This window comes from Aptenodytes patagonicus, chromosome 5 (assembly GCF_965638725.1).
Source record: "Aptenodytes patagonicus chromosome 5, bAptPat1.pri.cur, whole genome shotgun sequence".
Taxonomy (NCBI): Eukaryota; Metazoa; Chordata; class Aves; order Sphenisciformes; family Spheniscidae; genus Aptenodytes; species Aptenodytes patagonicus.
Genome location: NC_134953.1, coordinates 25,282,876 through 25,301,253, shown reverse-complemented (window position 1 = coordinate 25,301,253; position 18,378 = coordinate 25,282,876). Strand labels below are relative to the sequence as shown.

Sequence of the window (18,378 nt, the reverse complement as noted above, 5' to 3'; positions counted from 1 at the left end):
TTTTTCAACACTTGCGGGTGACAGCAGAGCTGAGATTCTGGCTAAGAGATTTCTAGTGTTCCTCAGTTTCCCTTTCTAGTTAATATAGTCTTTAGGGTCTTGCCATTTTCCCATTGCTGATCTGGGCACATGAGGAGCAGAGTCTTGTGTTTTGAGTTCTTAGCTCAGGAGCTAATATTGCTGTCTGTATCCCAGACTTCGTATACCTTAGCCCTGCATCTCTAAAATGAAGTGATCTTGGAGAAAAGAGGAATTAGGATAATTTGAGGTTTTTACATCTGAGGTAATTCTGTGCTGCCGCTGAGAGAGTAATAGGCGTGCTGAAGGCAAGCAGAACAGTGATGCCGTGGACCTAGCTTTCAGGAGTGAGTTGAATTAATTTTATTTCAACAGATTTTGAAACGCTGGGGAGGGGGAAGAAGAGGGACGTCACGAGACTGTAAAGTATAACTTTATTTGTAAGAGCTTCTTATTTGAAAAAGTTTACCTATCTAAAGCTATAAAGGGCTAGCAGGTTTTCAGGTGGCTAATCTACCAGACTGTACATGTTCATATCTTCAGATGTAAGGTAAGACATGTTAAGTTTAAGATGAAACTCCAACATCTCTGCTATCATCAGCTGAAAACTATATGTTCATACCCTTTATTCAGTTTTAAGTTGGCTTGAAATAACACCTGCATGCTAGTGTAGCTTCTGTTAGGTACAAGAAAAAATTTGAGGAGATACTGAGGGGCTGCAATAAGATGTAGAGTATGTCAACAGCCCTCTAATTTTGTTCTTGCAGTATGCATCTCAAAGACCGAAAAATGTTCCTTTCTAGCAAAGTTTGTTTCTCTAAGGTTTGGAGGTACATTCAGCTTCTTTCTAGTGATAATAAAATGTCTATGGTCTCGAAGGCCAAACAGCCCATATGGGACACACTGAAAGAACAATAGAATTGGGAAGCTGGGGCAATGATGGCACGACCCTAAGGTTGTAAAATAAAAAGTTTAAGAAGGGCGCACAAAAATACACAGTAAACTGGAAGCTTAATTGGTAGCTGATTGATTGTTTCTGCATATTATTTACTGGTTTGAAACAACGGACCTCCAGCATCCTGGTGGTTGATCCCTTCCCTGCTGATCCCTGCAGCTGAGTTCTTGTGTGATCTTGGGTAAATCATACAGTCTTTTCATGTCTCCACTGTGGAGTTTAAAGAAAAAAATCTCTCATAGGACTCTTGTTGGAAGAAAAAGTTAATAAATAAATAAAGGTGCTCAGCTACTCTGGAGGTACGTATGTGTAACAGTATTGCATTAACCATGCTTTCTAGCATTGATCTGTAACCTGAGCCAGTGTGGGTTTAAAATGGTGACTGCAAGCCAGTACATTCACCTTGTAATTTTTTAACTGAATCAATAAGGTTGTTTAACTCTCCATTGATCACAAATTGATTGTTTTGGGAGCCACCATCTTTTTCAGACACTTTCCAATTACTTCAATTCTAAAAGGATATCCAGTTCATCCATAGGCTATTAATGAAGTTTATGATCCATGTTATTTAAGAAGTCTGTGTAGATAGCCAGAAGAGCTTTAAAATGAATGAAATTGAGACCTAATTTGGGTAAAGGAGGTGCTGCAATATTAACTTTTTTTTTTCCCTTGTATAGCTATTGGAGAATATGAAGAGCTTAGAGCAGAGAATAAGAAAACGAAAGAGGAGGTTTGTATCTGTTGGTTATTTCTTTAATACTAAAATGCTAAATATCAGAATACCTTATTGGCTATGGGAGGTGGTTGTCTTCTTTTGTGAACTCAGCTGATTACTTCCAACAGTGTCACTCATAAGTACTACTTGTATACCTATATGTATTAACGAGCAATGAATGCAACTCCCAGCAGCTATTCTAGCTGTCCCACTCCAGAGAAGTTGCTATAAATATTTATATATATTTTAAATGATTGCTGCTATAGCCAGTTTGCATATGGTTACAATGTGAGCATAGACCAACTCAAGCATTTAGGTATTCTTAGGAAAACTTGTTTCTCTTGGATCTAAACCTTGTTTTAGTACAACTTGATTTGCACGGTGAAACTTACTGACAAGAAAATAGAACAACTCCTTTCGTCACCCAGCCCTTCTGAAAATTCAGAATGTAGGAATATGATTTCTGAAGGTATTTGAAGTCTTTCTCCCTGCCCCAGCCCCCCCAAAAAACCCAACTTTTAATAGGAATGCAAGATGTCTTATCTCAACTTGCAGAATGGTACTGCAGCATAGAACAGATTTGCAGCATATCACATATCCTTCTGTGAAATCTGTGTGCCTGTCCAACTTGAAAAGAGGCTTTGAAGGTATGGGCTGAACTTCATAGATTACTGCAGGCTTAATTTTTTAATGTTCAGAGATACTGGAGTAAGAAATAATGAACGCTTTCTAGATTGTTCATTGTAATTATGATATGTTGTCTTCCTAGTAGTAAAACCAAGCACATTCGGTAAGGTAGCTCTTCCCACCCAGGACTCTTGTTCATTCAATACACCTGCTTTCTGTGAGGAAGCCAACAGGAACAGAGAACTCGGAGAGGTTTGGTGGCAGTGTTGTGTTGCATAAATCCATGTCAATGTGCAAAAGGTTTTTAGCAGATACCTGCCAAAAGAAACTGTGGCCAGTAAAAGCCTCTTATCAGTTCTAGATAGTGAGGAAGGCAGAGGAGTCAGTGCTACACTGTATTGTAAACAGAAAATTCTCCTTTCTCCAGTATTAGTGAGCTGAAGATGGAAGAAACATGTCAGTTTTCAACTCTCTGTTAGTTGCCAAGGCATGTAGGTTTAATTTAGCTTTTTGTGAAGTCATTTCTGAAGGGTCACATTTATTTGAGTTGTTATAAAAGTTGCAATTCAAGGCTGTGTTGGGAAGACCTTGTCCTTAACTACTTTCTCATTATTAAAGAAAACTTGAAGCTTATCTTCACATTATGCTTCAGCAATGATTATGTGTATTTCCACTGAAGCATATTGTGCTTCACTCCTTCCTACCCACTACCCTCTTGTCTTTTTTACTGTGCTTGTTGCTTCATTCCTGTTCTGCTCTCCTACACCAGAGCCTCAGATATCCCAGGAAATCTGTACTCTATTTTCACTGTTGGGAAGACTGTGGCAGTTCATCTCCTAGTGCTCAGAAGAAAAGCAGAATGAAACTGAATTAGACCGAGAGTCCATCTAGCCCAGTATCCTGTCTCTGACAGCAACAGAGAGGGGGGAGTGTAAGAGCATGTGTAACACCTCCAGAGAGTACTCTTCTAGTCTCCAAACCACTTGCAGCCTGGGGACTTCCTCAGCTGCATGTGGTTTCAGTGTGTTCTGCCCTCCACAGCTCTCTTCCTTGAATTTGTCCTGTCCCCTCCCAAGCCTGTGCTGATTGTTGGCTTCCATCACATGTGAGGAGTTCCACACCAGGACTGTCTACTGCATGAAAAATGGGCTCCCCAACTTTGCCCTGAACCCAAGTCCTGCTAGCTTTGGTGTTTGTTCAGCAAAGCTGTGTTTAGGATGGGGGGCGGGAGGAATGAGGAGGATTTTCTTGAGCTGCATTTTTATTTAGAAAATTTTTTTCTTCAAAGGCAATTCCAATGAAAAAGTTTGTTGCCAAAATTGAGATGAAATGAGATGTTCTGGGGTTGTTTCTTGCATTCTGCTCTTCTTTCTTCCCTTCCCTCACAAGACTTCTTTGCTATAACTGCATATCTCTAGCCGTTCCTGTGTATTTCTTCTGAAGGTTGGTATGGTGTTTTTCAGAATACTTGCACAGCAACTGAAAATCCTCCAACCCTGAGCACATGGGGATTACATCCCCAGTTGGGCAAATTAGTTAAGCACGTGCTCAGGGTTGGAGGATTTTCAGTTGTTATGCAAGTATTTTCCATCCAAGAACCTCCATCCTGCAAATTGGTGTGCTTGTGTAAGCAGTCCTGCTTAATTGTTTAAGTGCTTGGACTCAAGTGGTTAAGTGTGAGGCCCTAAGTGCATTTCTTCTACAAAAAAAAAAGAATTACTGATACAGAGTTCATGGTTATGTTTGCTTACAGTACCAATACTGGAAGAAACTATTCCTTGTCTTATTGCAGGGCTGGGTAATCCTGAAAGCTCGTTAGCGTCTCTCTAACTTTGTATCTTAGTTTATGCTTTGCAGGAGCAATCCTGATACTGGAGGAAGTATAGCACAGGCTGTCTCTGCCTGTGGGTCTGGGAAGTTGTGGGTGACTTCTGTTCCATTTTCTGCCACTGTCTGTCAGTATGAGTGTGAGCAAATGGCTTCCTCTGTATCAATTGTGGTCACACAACTGCGTCGATAGGAGGAAGAGAAAAGGGAATTTCTTTAGAAGAAGTTTTGCAGATTATTTGTGGAAAGTACCACACAGGAGTTGGATAGCAGTCTGTATGTATGTACTTTTGACACACTCAGTGGAATTTTTTTAAGTCACCAGTACACTTGTATGGCTCTGAAAGATGAGCTGTGTCATGGAGAAATGATCCTAGTTTATATTAGAAACGTGGAACTTGGTGCATAATAGGCAGCTAACTTAAAATAAGATGTAATTTTAATTTTTGAAAATTTATGCTTTGTTCCCTATTTTTTGTTAAGATTAGAAAGTAAATTGACTTTTACATAGGTTACTTTGTTCAAAGTACTGCTGCTTAAGAGGATGCTAATAACCATGAAAATTCAGGAGCAAAATATAAGATCTTTGATCTGCAGTGTCTCTTCTTCATTGCCTTGCTGAACTGCCCATTTGGAGACCTCTGGTGGGGTCTCTGACAAAATTGGTGCAGGCATATTTTTTATTAGTATTTTTAAATACTTTCAAAAACTGGAGCAAAAATGACATTGGCAGATTACTTCTCTTAGGTCATCTTTTTAATTGAAGTAGCTGACTAAACATGCATACCAGTCCCCAAAAAATAGATAACTAACATTCAGTTGCAAACAAATGTAGATTACTTAATATGCAGTTCTGACGTATTCAGAGTCAGATCATGAATAAATATTTGACTACTTGCTAATCAGACAGAAATGACTCTGAACACTGTTTTTGACAGTGTTTTGTCATGCTGCCAGTAGGGGAAAAAAAAGCAAGACAGCTTTCCAAAACAGTAGGTGTAATACTGTATCTCTGATACATCATTCATGGTGTTTGCTCTGTTAAAGCAGTTGTATAGAGTGGATTATATGTTTTGTCACCAAATGGGAACGGAGAAGGGATTCTGCCTTGATGACATGCCCATTCTTTCTGTGGGTATAGCAAATGTCATAGGATACTTTTGAGCACTCATAATTTTAGAACAAGCATTAAATCTGCATAAATTTCACAATCTGTGTAAATGGGAAAGAATGTATCTTGTGTTGCTTAGCAATGGCTTAATTGACAATATGGCTACTACGTGAACTTCTTGCATCTTAATATCTGGACTGAACAATCTCCCTCTTGTTTTTGCCCTTTGAAGGCCCTTTACTGAAGTCAGTAGGAGCTTATGTGCAAAATAGTTGGCAAAAAAGAAGCCTGTTAGAAGAGAATAGACAAGAAACCCAGGCCTCCCCGGAATTAGTGGCAAAGAGTCATTAGGCTGGTGGGAGCGGGTGTGCGGAGGCCTGTGTATCCACAGGCTTCCAGGTGGTTGTGTGCATCGACTTCCCAACATCACGTTGTAGTGTCAAGTTCCCATGATGGCGTGGTACTATCCTGGTATTGTGATAACTGCAAGTACAGGCCAAGTTCATGTACTGCTATTCACCTTGCTATATATGCAGTATTTGGTTGGAACACCAATCTTTGACATGTATGTGATTTACTTGTAAGTAGTCAGCATATCAGTTCTCCATGCTAGAAATGAAAGTATCGCCTCATATCTTGTGTACCTAGAAGGCAAAACTCTGAAATTGAGCGGGACTGGCAAAGCTCCTGAACTTGTTCCTGCAAAGATGAAAAATTGTAAGGAGTTATTCACAAAATGAATTTTGGAAACTGAACTGTTATTTGTTTCTAAAAATACAATGCAGTGTCTTTTTATTGCCAAGAAATTATCGTTGACTCCTATAGCTAGTTCAGGACTGGAATGGGAATATTCTCTGTTACTTTTGTTTTTTATTGGGATAATGGTGCTATAAATATTAGATTAAGAATACAGTAAATAAAATGGTATAAATGCTTATTTTCCTCTGCAGAGAAGCTGGAACTTTTAACAAAATAAAGTTAAAAACAGAAAAATTACCAACAATCCAGGAGTTACTGACTTTTTTTTTTTCCCCTCCTTCATTTGAGGGTACTCTTGAGTATGGAGCTATCTGTTAATACTGACAAGGGGAGACTTAGTAAATACTTGAAAACTGTTTCTCCTCAACAGTTGCATGTGCTTGAATGTGAAGAGTGAACAGTAGATTTTATAGTAATGTTATGCTATTTGCCTTTTAACATTTAGGATTAGTGATATTCTTGTCAATTAACAATTCTGTGTATGCCTCAAATTGCTTTTTTGAAAAGTGAGGTGGTTGTGAACTTTGAAGGCTTCTGTGCAGCTTTTTCAGAGCAGCTAACACTTCTAAGTTTTGATATTTTTAAACTTTTCTCTCTTAAAGATAAGGTCAGTTTATTTCAAGAGGTGACAATGTTTTTTATTATGAAACTTAATTGCTTTATATGAATATTTGATTTGTGTAACTTTCCAGTTTGAAACAGTACAAGTAGTTAAAGACAATCGCAACTTTTTCTAATTCTTGGCTAAATTGGAGATAAACTAGTTTTTTTTGGTAGGACTTACAACAGCTCTGCCTGCACAGGTTTGATTGCAAGACAAAAGGCAAAGTGCTTTCCATTGATCATTTCAGCAAGGACAACAATCTCCCACTCTCCTTTTCTTCCTGTTCTTTCATTCTGAAGCACAGTAGCAGCGAAAGGAAAATATTCAGAAAGCTGCAACTGGGAGCAGGAATTGCTCTGCAGAGACCCAAACTTGCAGACCCTGATTGTGCAGACAAAGATATGTAGCTATCGGGAGAATAGTCAGCTTGCCGTGGTCCAAATGGAGCTCTCTGCAAATAGCACTCAAGGTGAAGTGGAATAGGTCATTTAACTTCCCCTTTCGCTGCACAGGGAAAGCTGTTAAGCCTTACAGCATGTTGCTGGAGGATTTCAAAAGGAGTTTTTCCTATCATTGGGATAGGGACTGTACCGCATCCTCTACATCAAGGTTTCCATGAGTAGGAAAGTGTCTTGTTGACTTCCACAGGCAACAGATCAGATCCTTAAAACGCTAATTTTCCTGGTTTTTAAACTGAGCATTAAAAGCACTTGCTCACTTAATGTGCAGTGGGCTGAAAGCTTGCAGCATGCAGAAAAATCCGTGGGTGAAGTATGCCAGTGTGGTTACAGTGTCTCTCTTGTAAAATACGAAGAGGCAGCAGCTCACACTGATCCCCCTTTTGCAGCGGAGCTGTGCTCTGCAGGACCAATCAGAAGTTCTTTCTGCGTCTTTTACTGCCTTCTGTTCTTAGACTGCACTTCTGTCAGTAAGGTAAGGCAATTTTTTTGCTGAGGAAACTGAGAGGGAGGGCAGCAAGCAGCAAGATTCATGCACAGATTTCCCTTCCCCACCTCTCCTGTGCAAGATGCTCTAAACAGCTTCTTTGTTAACAGGGCCAGATGAAACGGTGAGTCCTTGTCCGGCGCCGCTTGCTCAGCATGTATTGCTCCTTCTGCAGCTTTTCCTTGTTTCACAGACCTTTACAGCAGCTGGTGACTCACCTGTCCCCCCTACTCAGCAGCTGTCCCTTGCCTCATCACCCCAGTGCCATGAGAGGAGAGACTGCTTGTTGAATACAGCTCCTTTTGCTCCCATGAATAGCCATCAGCAGTGGCTTCCAAAGCATGCGTGGACGCTGCCCCTGAGGCAACACCAATGGTATCCTCTCCTTGCCCAAGAGCAGATCCTTCTTTGGGTCTCATCCAGGGTCCTCCGGAGCTGATAGAAGGGCTTTCTTTAATTTGGCTGCATTTGAATCGAGCTCTTCCCCTTCTTGTTACTTAACAGCAGGCTCCTTTCCCAGCTAACTCAAAGTGGGTTCTCATGTGGAAAAACTGAAAATCGAGCAAAATCATTTCAGCTCTTTTTTTCCCAGTTCTGTTCCAATGACCGGTATCCTTGTAATTGCAGTTACACTGTAAGCAACTCAGTCGCACACATCTCTTCCAGAAGTTAACTCATGGTCTTGCGTTGATTTATTACTGTGAACATACACAGCCACATGTGAGGAAGGACGTCTGGTGTGCCGTATGTGTAAGACACATTGTGTGCCAGTCATAGTTCCCTGCGGGTCATGTGTTTTTCACAGTGTGGTTAATCACTGACTGTGTCTCTTGTGAAGTTTACTCATTTCTTTGAGTTCTTTCATTTGCTTATAGAAGGGGTTTTCTTAGAGAAAGTCTATTTAATATCTGTTTTATTCTTTCTCTTTGAAGAAACCTTTCCATCATAAGGTCAGTGATTGCAGCCCTGTGTAGTATTAGCATTAACCCCAAAATTAATAAAACTGGGGTGATGGGAAGTCCTCAAAGTATGAAAATGAGTGTCCTCTCCTCTTCAAGGCTGAAGCTTTGCTCATGATGTTACGAAACTGAACAGCCTGTCCCTGTTTATTGGCTTTGAGGTTTTCCTTGCACATGGTAGGTATAGAAATGTAGGCCTCTTTTCCAAGTCTATTTGTGTTAAAGAAACTAAATTTAAAGTGTATTGTTGACATGCAAAGTATTGCTTTTACTGTTGTGTGGAACATGGATGACTGTTTATATCAGTTTTGAATAATGTGGCTCTTCTAAAATATTTTCAGAGTAACTCTGAATTGGAACCTAAAGTCAAGTACAACTTGCCAGTTTGGTTAGGAAATACTCTGGGTAATGAATTTTTTATGCATAGTTTCCATCGATCTTACATGACTGAGAGCAAAACGAAATGATGCTTTGATAGGCTTCTGTACGTCATTGTGCTGGCAATTGATCTTTGTTGATTTTGCATGTTGTGACTGACTGCTAACTAAATAACTGGGATCAGTGTTTCATTTCAATTTTCTCTTCTCCTGCAGTGTGACAAAATCAAGCAAGAACGAGATGAGGCTGTCAAAAAACTGGAGGAGTTTCAGAAAAGTAAGTTGATAATGTTAGTGGGTATTTTTTGGTATAGAGAGTTATGAACATCACTGCATACCCAGCAGCAGTGTTAAGAATGCTGAGATTCAGGTCCACTTGCTGTTTCTCCTTCAAAGCCTTGTTTTAAGGAGTTAATCCAGTGAGACTTTGACCATTGTCAGACTAACTGCTGTCACAGCATTTATAAGCTCTGGCACGGGTAGCCATTCTTAAGGTGCAAAGTGGTGAAAATACAGTGGTACAAATGCAGCTCTATCTCGCCTGGATTCTGCAAGTGACTTTTAGAATGATATATGCTTGGATGGAGTGGGATTTGACCCGATTGCTGAGATTGCTAATAATACTGATAATAATGGTGATTTTTTTCATGAAGAAGGAGTAAAATTACTTTAAGCATAGACACAACAATAAAGGTTTTTAGGCTGAACTGCTGTGTTTTGATAATTTTTAGAGCAAGTTCTGTCTTGTCTGGGCTGTGAGAATGTCAATATTCAGTTTTACACTTTTATGGTAATGATTCTGTTGAAACTGTATGGTGTCTGGAAGCAACAAAGCACATCTAATGGGAGTGGAAGTATCCTAGTGGAATAGCTCCTTAGAAGAGACAATTACAATAGGATTGTGGTCTGTTATGTCTGGTTTGTGCCAGTATGGTGAACTGCACGACGAAGCATCAGAAATGTGGATGAAGTTAATGCAGGAGAAGGAAATCACATGGTCTATACTTTTGTGTGACTGTGTTAATAGAGGAATTTGCTCACTTCTGTTTTATAATTGTTCATGTGATACAATTATGGAAAATAATCTAAAATCAACAGGAATCATCTGGTGCCTTAAATGATCTTAGATAACTGTTCCTGTGAGGCAAGAATGTTCTCTAAGAAGTCTAATTCCTCTGGAAAAAATTGCAGCGTGTTTTGTTTTTGTTATGATACAAGGAATACCAGAGTGTGGCAGAAAATGTCAAGTAGTTAAGACTTAAAATTTGAAGTAATATTTGATGTTGTAAAATTTTATAGGTTTCTTTTATCTTCCTTTCACATTTTTAAAGGACATACCTTGTAAACATAGTGATAAAATGCCAGGAATATTAGGATTTTAAGGCAATAATAGAGCCCATTATTTAAACGACAATATAAAAGGCAATTATATTGATGAAGAGCTACATCGGCTTTGTGTCTGTGAATAAACTTGGCCTGTACTCAGCTTCTATTTGTTCTCCTGGCATAAACACATATTGTGTGTGATTCCAGTTTAATGGGGCCCCGTTTGTATGCCAAGCAGCTGCATTTTAGGCCCTATTGCGTGATTTCATAGCGCTCTGAAAATTGGTTCTATTGAGCACAAGAGATAGAAGGTGGTGCGGGGGGGAAAGCTTCAACACACAATCATTTCTTTTCAATTGGAGCCAGCAAGGTTGATGACAACATGACCATTGTGTTATAATGATAAGACCACTAAGGATCTGTACCTCTCATCAAGGCTTTCACACAACAGCAGATACAATTTAATTCACTGCTCTGTCAGCAGTGCTGATACCATTATGCCGTCTGTCTCCACAGTTATAATCACTGTCCTCCGAGAAATGCAGTTGAAATGATCTTGAGCAGTCAAAGAAACTCTCAATTAAGGCTGCCACTTCCAATGTGTCAAATTGTGTCTTATGCACTTGGTACAATTTTCACTTCCAATCCTGTTTATTTACAATGTCTACCAGTAATTACGCTTAACATGTCATTTAGTGAGGGTGCCCCTGCCAAGGAGATTGTTGGGTGCTGCAGTACCATTGAGTGGGAGTTTCTCGCAGTCAATGCCATCAGCGGCTTTTAGTCCCTGATGGGATGCAGTAGTAATGTTGATAATGCAAGTATCGTGCTCATCAAGTCATAATTAGATGCCACTCAAATGTGCCACTTGTAATAACAGTGTTGATTCATGTTTTCTCGGTGACTGCAACTACTAATTAGTTAAGTGGTTTTTGGTTGGCCTGCATTTGCTGTGGATTATTATTACCCCTGAAAAAAACTGTCAAGGTTAGAGATGTTTCAGGCCACTTAGTGCTGCTTTATGAATTTTAATATTGACATAATAAGAACTTTGGACAGACTTAGGAAATAATATATTTTTGTATTTAATTTGGAAAGATTTTTTTTTCCCCTGAGTTAATCATAATTGCAGGTTAATTAAGTTTAAATGAACCAAGAGTAATCCCTAGTTCTACCATGTGAGCCCAATCCTTGTTTCCTAACTTTAGCCTTGCTTGAAGCCATTAGATTCCTGTCTGTAAAATGGGAGTAGCTCTGTATCTCCACTGCTCCGTCATCCTGCCCAAAGCATTTTGTTACTCCAAATTCCAGAGCTAGGCAGAACAAAACCAGAAGAGATATGGACATGTACTGCCTGAAGCTTTTCCTCTCTCAAATTAAATGTAGCAGCTGCTACGGCACGCTCGGAGCAGATAATCTCTCCAAAGCCAGAAAAAATGGAAATAAAAAGAAAATCAAAGAAAGATGTGTGGTTGCTCTGCTGTTAGAAGACTTCATGTGAACATAGTTTTTGGACCAAGATTTCCCAATACTCTGCCCTGCTCTTTTTTTTTCGGCTGCTCATATTTTGTAGAACTTGTTTCTTGCATGCAGCTACTGATTTGACAGCAAACTCCAATGTATTGCTGTTTTCCAACGTTATTAATGAAAATGTTAGTTAATATTGACTAAGTATCAATAAAGCTGCATAAATAACACTTGTTAACAGCCTGCTTTTTCCTGTCCTGAAGTCCTGTTTTGTAGTCGTTAAGATGACCTCTGGATATCAAAGAGAACTAAGTATTTCTCCTCAGTTTTTAGGCAAAAGTCTTGGAAGAGGGCAGGCCAGACTTTCTACCCAGTGGTATGAAATCACTAGTTTTTAAAGCTTATCTTCATGAAAATGAAAGGCGATACTAGAAAGAGTCCTCTGTATTTACACTATATTCTTCCAGCCTTGTTCCTGCTCCAAAGTATTGTTCAGCTGCGAATAGTCCTTTCTGCACGTTGAAATTCTGACACTGGGCTGAAAAGGAATCTGCACCATGAAATGACTTGCAGAATTAGGATCCAGGCTGCTGCTTAGGATGAATAAGGGTGCCAGGAGCCAAGGAGGAGTTGCGTCAATGAGCAAGGTGCTAGCCTGAGAAATGGGAAACTGTTGTTGGGTTTCCTGCTTTGCTCCAGATCCCCTGTGCGACTTTAAGCTTGTCACTTAGAAGATGGCTTTCAACGCTGGTTAAGTACCTGTGTACTGCTGGAAGTTGAAAGCAATTGCAAGCCAAAATGCACCTGTGCTTTTAAATGTCCTCTAGCTCGCATTGGTATCCTGTGTTACAAAATAAGATTTGTTCCATAACTTTCTCGTCACTCTAGGAATATTGCATATCTTCAATATAGTGATGTGTACCCACTGCGGTAATAGGGATCCTGTAAGTGCAAAGGACAGATGTCTCTTGCTCTTCCAGCTGTGACATCAACTACGGTAGCACAGACATGTATTTCGGAAGCAGTCAGGCAGCTCACTCTCGGCCCTGGTCTCATGGAAGATTGTGTGTGTCCATGTGTGCATGCTGGTGTCTGAATCCGTGTAGGACTGTGAAGGCAGGGTGTGAGCACACAGTGCTTATTTTAGGGCATGCTCAAGCACGGAGAGGCTTCAAATAAGAAACAGTTCAGATATTACAGCCATATAGTAATACAGAACTTGTGTTGTTCAGCTGAGGTTTTCAAAAATCCGGCAGTGCAAGCAGTGCTGAGTTTCCATCAGGACTGCATCCATTGAGTGTATCCCAGCCGCTGCATCTAGTGTCAAAGCTGATGGGGCAGACCCAGAAGAGGGAACTGTGCTGTGCTAATGATTTGACTTCAGTGAAGTATGTGCTTTAGGAGGCACTACAAATATGGAGGCTTTGGTCACTTAACTCCTTTCTCCGTTGCCTAGTAAACTTGCCCCAGGCCTGTGCTATATGTCCCTCCTGCAGCTCTTGTACAATGTGTTTAGCAAGTGTGATGATAGTTAAAATACCATATAAACCTGAAAACTGGAAGGTGAAAATAATCTTTGTAAGACACCTGAGTTAATCTTGCTGTGTAAAAAAATATCGAGGTTCCAGTCTTCTGAAAATGGCGTCCATACCAAATTTTCAAGAGGATTATGATGGCAATCTGAAGGGACAATCCTAGTGGTCTGACTCTGATTCCCCAAGTGTTAATGAAATACAGATGGCGAATGATGATGGTCAGGGAGGCTCCTGCTGGCTTTCTACTTCTGTGAGTTTATGCTCAGTTCTGCAGTTCCCCCTCTAATGCTGCAGACGTGGCTTGAGAGAGTTGCTTAAAGCAATGAACCAGATATTCAGTGTTCAAAACAGTTCCTATCCGTGGAGATTATCAAAGTACGTACTTCCCTGTATTTGAAATGCTTACATAGAAAGTTAACAGAAAAAGATGTAATATTTCTGATCATGGGATGCATGTGTCAAATGCAGGAAAATACTGACTAATTTTTAAACTCTTCCCCTAGTTTCTCACATGGTTATTGAGGAAGTAAACTGTATTCAGAACCATCTTGAAATTGAGAAGACGTGCCGTGAAAGTGCTGAGGCTTTGGCTTCTAAGGTGAGGAGAATTATGGTGATTCTGTTTCATCTGATTACTTTTTTATTTTTATTTTTTTGACTTGAGATTGTATACATGTCCCATATATGTTTTCATATAATCTTGCAGATCTGTGAAATTGTTTTGAAGTGGCAAAGACTATAAGCCATATGTGAGATGCAAAACACAATTCCTTCCTTTAAAGAAAAAAATACCCATTTTAATTTAGTTTCTATTTTGGAACAGTAAATCATGGACTGGCATCTTGATATCTAGTTTTTGTATGCATTTAGGTTAAATGGAAAACAAGTTTTAGAACTGTCCTGTGTGAGATATAAAACAGTAATGAGCATTTCAGTGTCTAAATCAAATGGAAAAAGTCAACCACTGCATTACATTTCAGGTGATTGTTTATGAAAGCAAACTGAGGGCAGGGGAAAGGTGACCTCCGCTGCTCTGTTGATTGCATCTAGTCTGATGAATTTAGCAAGTGTGTAATTTTCTATATTCCATCTCATCAGAAGTGCATTATTATTAAAGAATGTTTTTATCTCTCTGTTATATATTTTTGGTTGTGTAAAATGCATCTGAGACACTTCATCAGAAAATGGATTACAGCAATTTTGAACCAAATTTCATTAGCAATGCTGACTGCCTTTTTTTTTTCTTCTTCCTCCCCCCCGCCCCCCCAATCCCCCATTCCCTCCCCAAAGTACATCCTTAGATATGGTAAAAATCACACCAGCAAGAAATCACTTTAATTTAGATGCATTAGTAATGTACTTTCTGGAGGTATTTACTTAATTGTTTGCATAATGACACTATATTAGAATTCATAAGATAGACAATCAGCGTATAAGTAAGAAAGTGAACGTATTTATGCAACTTTTCTTCTTCTCTGCACTTTTCCTGTAGTGCACATACAGGGGCAGTTCAAAGACTAGCTTTACCCCATGGGGCTGCTTTGCCAAAGCTGATTTGTTTGTTGCTGTGAGCTGACTAAATAAGGTTCCTTACACCACCCTTCCCACTTGCTCAGTTTCATTCTTTGGGAATGAGATGAAGAGGTTCTTGAGTAAATCTCCTGTAGTTGGGGGGCTGAGGAAAGCGGGGATCAAAGGTGATTGCTTAGGTAAAACTTCACGGTCAGCCTAACTGTTCAGTATACGTTTTATTTCAAGGTAAATACTGGACTTCTGAAGTGCATGTTGACTTCAACATGTCATGTGTCATTAGTAGAAAATTGAGCCTCATTCTTAGACCTGAATGCAGGGAATGCTTAGCTGGTGGGTGGGCAGTCACCCCAACATATATGCCTGAACGCCCCTGTGACTGTGCTGAGCTTGCTGAGAGCTGCTGGCATGGGGTGTCTAGATGCAGGACAGTGAAAGAGATGGTGAGAGTGAAACATTTGCAGCAATCCCTGTTGTTCAGTTTTTTCCTGGCACCTTGGTCAAGATGGAGACGCATTACAGAACCTCTTCTGTATCATCCACCAACCAGGCATGTGTTTAAGCATCCAGCCCAGAGTGGTTTCTGACTTGTGGTTTGACCCATAAAGAAATGGTTTATGATACGGCTTTCATCTTACGTATATGGGCTCTACAGTAATAACTCCTGAGAACTGAAAATAATTCAAAAGAGTTTTGAGGTAATCCTGCTGTGCCTGGGAGTATAGTAGTTGTGGTGTTTGTAGTTTATAAGCAAAATAAGGGCATAGGTAGAGGTAAGAGTTTTTATTTGACCAATTGATATAGCTGGCAAAACCAGACGAGCTTTCAGGAACACAGGCCCTTCTTCAGGTCATTCAGTTAGGGCTCCTGTTGATACTGGTACATGCTTAAGGATAAGGAGCTGAAGCAGCTATCACAAAGAACGCGTAGCATTAAGTAAGCTTGATAGTTGATATGATGTGATTTGAACCTACACAGGGTATTTTATTAGTCAGAAGTACCAGAGAGGAAAGAAGGGCATGGATGAAGCATCATGTTGAATTCAAGCCTCCTCAGAGGAGAAAGAGGACAAGCTTCCCATCTTCAGGCCATTTTAATGTTGAATGAAGCGTTTAATCTAATATCACTTTGTCTTCTTTGTTTGATAGATCTTTTAATGATAAGGGAGAAAAAGATACAGTTGACTTTTTTTTTTTTCTTGCACAGCAGCTTAAAGACAGACTAACTAGCTTCATACTGTTTGTGCTTCTCAACTTTCAGCTGAACAAAGAAAATAAGACCTTGAAAAGAATTAGTATGCTTTATATGGCAAAACTGGGCCCAGATATTATCACTGAAGAGATTAACATTGACGAAGACGATTCATCCACAGATATAGAAGCTAACTCTGGATCATGCATTTCTGTGCATTGTCAGCAGCAAATAAAAGGTGAGCGTTGTTGCTGAGCCTACACCACCATACAAGGCAAAAGTTGTCTAAAGAATGGCAGTATTGGTTTGGACTAGAGATCTGTCTGGCTCCGAGTCATGCTTCTGAGAGTGGTCATCAAAGGATTTCCAGGAAAGACTGTAAGAACATGGTAGGCTTGTAGTGATACTGTGTAATGTATATGGTAATGTATTGGGTTTGTGTGGCAAGGTTTTGGTAGCAGGGGGGCTACAGGGCTGGCTTCTGTGAGAAGCTGCTAGGAGCTTCCCACATGTGTGATAGAGCCAATGCCAGCTGGCTCCAAGATGGACCCACTGCTGGCCAAGGCCAAGTCCATCAGCCATGGTGGTAGAGCCTCTGTGATAACGTATTTGAGAAGGGGGGAAAAAAAACCCAACTGTGCAACTGCAGCCGGAGAGAGGAGTGAGAATATGTGAGAGAAACAACTCTGCAGATACCAAGGTCAGTGAAGAAGGAGACGGGGAGGAGGTGCTCCAGGCACCGGAGCAGAGATTCCCCTGCAGCCTGTGGTGAAGACCATGGTGAAGCAGGCTGACCCCCTGCAGTCCATGGAGGTCCATGCTGGAGCAGATCTCCACCTGCAGCCTGTGGAGGAGCCCACGCCAGAGCAGGTGGATGCCTGAAAGAGGCTGTGACCCTGTGGGAAGCCCACGCTGGAGCAGGCTTCTGGCAGGACCTGTGGACCCGTGGAGAGAGGAGCCCATGCTAGAGCAGGTTTGCTGGCAGGACTTATGACCCCGTGGGGAACCTATGCTGAAGCAGTCTGTTCCTGAAGGACTGCACCCTGTGGCAGGGACCCATGCCAGAGCAGTTCATGAAGAAGGGCCCTTGGGAAGGACTCACGTTGGAGAAGTCTATGGAGGACTGTCTCCCGTGGGAGGGACCCCACGCTAGAGCAGGGGAGGAGTGTGAGGAGTCCTCCCCCTGAGGAGGAAGGAGCGGCAGAAACAGTGTGTGATGAACTGACTGCAACCCCCATTCCCTGTCCCCCTGTGCCCCTGGGGGGGAGGAGGTAGAGAAAATCAGGAGTGAAGTTAAGCCCAGGAAGAAGGGAGGGGTGGGGGAAAGGTGTTCTAAGATTTAGTTTTTATTTCTCATTACCCTACTTTTGATTTGATTGGCAATAAATTAAACTAATTTCCCCAAGTCGAGTCTGTTTTGCCCATGACGGTAATTGGTGAGTGATCTCTCCCTGTCCTTATCTTGACCCATGAGCCTTTCGTTATGTTTTCTCGCCCCTGTCCAGTTGAGGAGGGGAGTGACAGAGCGGCTTGGTGGGCACCTGGCATCCAGCCAGGGTCAACCCACCACAGGTGTATATACAGCCTGCAAAGTAAGTTGCAATGCAATAGGAGAATGAGATCTGCACAGCTAAGGGAGTTCAACATTACTGAGTCAGTAAAAGAAATATTTCCTCTGATCCTTAACAAAGTAAAAGTTAAGCAGAAGGACAAGGTCACCTTGGTATTGCTTCAACTGCAATGTCGGTATTTCAAAGCTTGTAAGACAGGACTCTCCATTTCTATTTCCATTATGTACCTTTGTATGCACAAACGTCATTCACATTCTAGAGCTATTACCAAACAACCAAAGGGACTGTTGTACAGGGTAAAACAGCAAAGCTTGGGAACATGAAAATACATTGATAAGAGAAATCTGTGCTTTATTAAGAAATTTCTGGTTCTTTTTTGAAAGGCAATTCGTATTTCTGTAATCCAGAATCTGCCTTCCTTTCTCATCTGACTCTGTGATGAAGTCGTCATGATTCTGTATGCATTCCAAAAATGGGGAATGACCACATTCTGCATTTGGTGACAGAGACAGACGTTAAGTGGTTCACTTTTTAAAAAAAAAAATGCTTTCACTTTTTTCTGATGGTAAGTTATAATAGCAAATGATGTCTAAGTATAGCTGTCCCGAACTTTCAGCCTGACCTTGTTAATTGTTTTCTGTTTGAATGCAGCAGCCTCAACGAAGTGGTACAAAGTATCACTGAGAAAAAAGAATGAGTGTTGTAAAAATGCTTTAAAAAAATCCCACCCAAGAAATAAGATGTCATAGTACCCTTCTATAATAAGCAGTTTTCCATCCTATAGATGTAGGAAAAGAGGCAGAGAACGATGTGATCCACACCATGCAACCCATCTGAATTGGAAATAAGACTCTGGAGTTC

The 18,378-nt window shown here is 40.6% G+C and overlaps 1 protein-coding gene across 5 annotated transcripts in view; it reads left to right on the top strand.

The window, feature by feature from the left end:
• The window catches only part of SHTN1 (shootin 1), a 68,570-nt gene that overhangs the window by 8,441 nt on the left and 41,751 nt on the right, over window positions 1–18,378 (top strand). For 2 of the 5 annotated variants that reach the window (XM_076339095.1, XM_076339094.1), the window contains exons 2-5: window positions 1,651–1,703; window positions 9,114–9,174; window positions 13,729–13,823; window positions 16,016–16,184. In XM_076339095.1, coding sequence (XP_076195210.1) covers window positions 1,651–1,703; window positions 9,114–9,174; window positions 13,729–13,823; window positions 16,016–16,184 — 378 coding nt within the window. Of the gene's footprint in view, window positions 1–1,650; window positions 1,704–7,463; window positions 7,550–8,619; window positions 8,698–9,113; window positions 9,175–13,728; window positions 13,824–16,015; window positions 16,185–18,378 lie in introns of those variants that run through there. The other 3 variants (XM_076339096.1, XM_076339098.1, XM_076339097.1) reach the window with 3 other exon arrangements.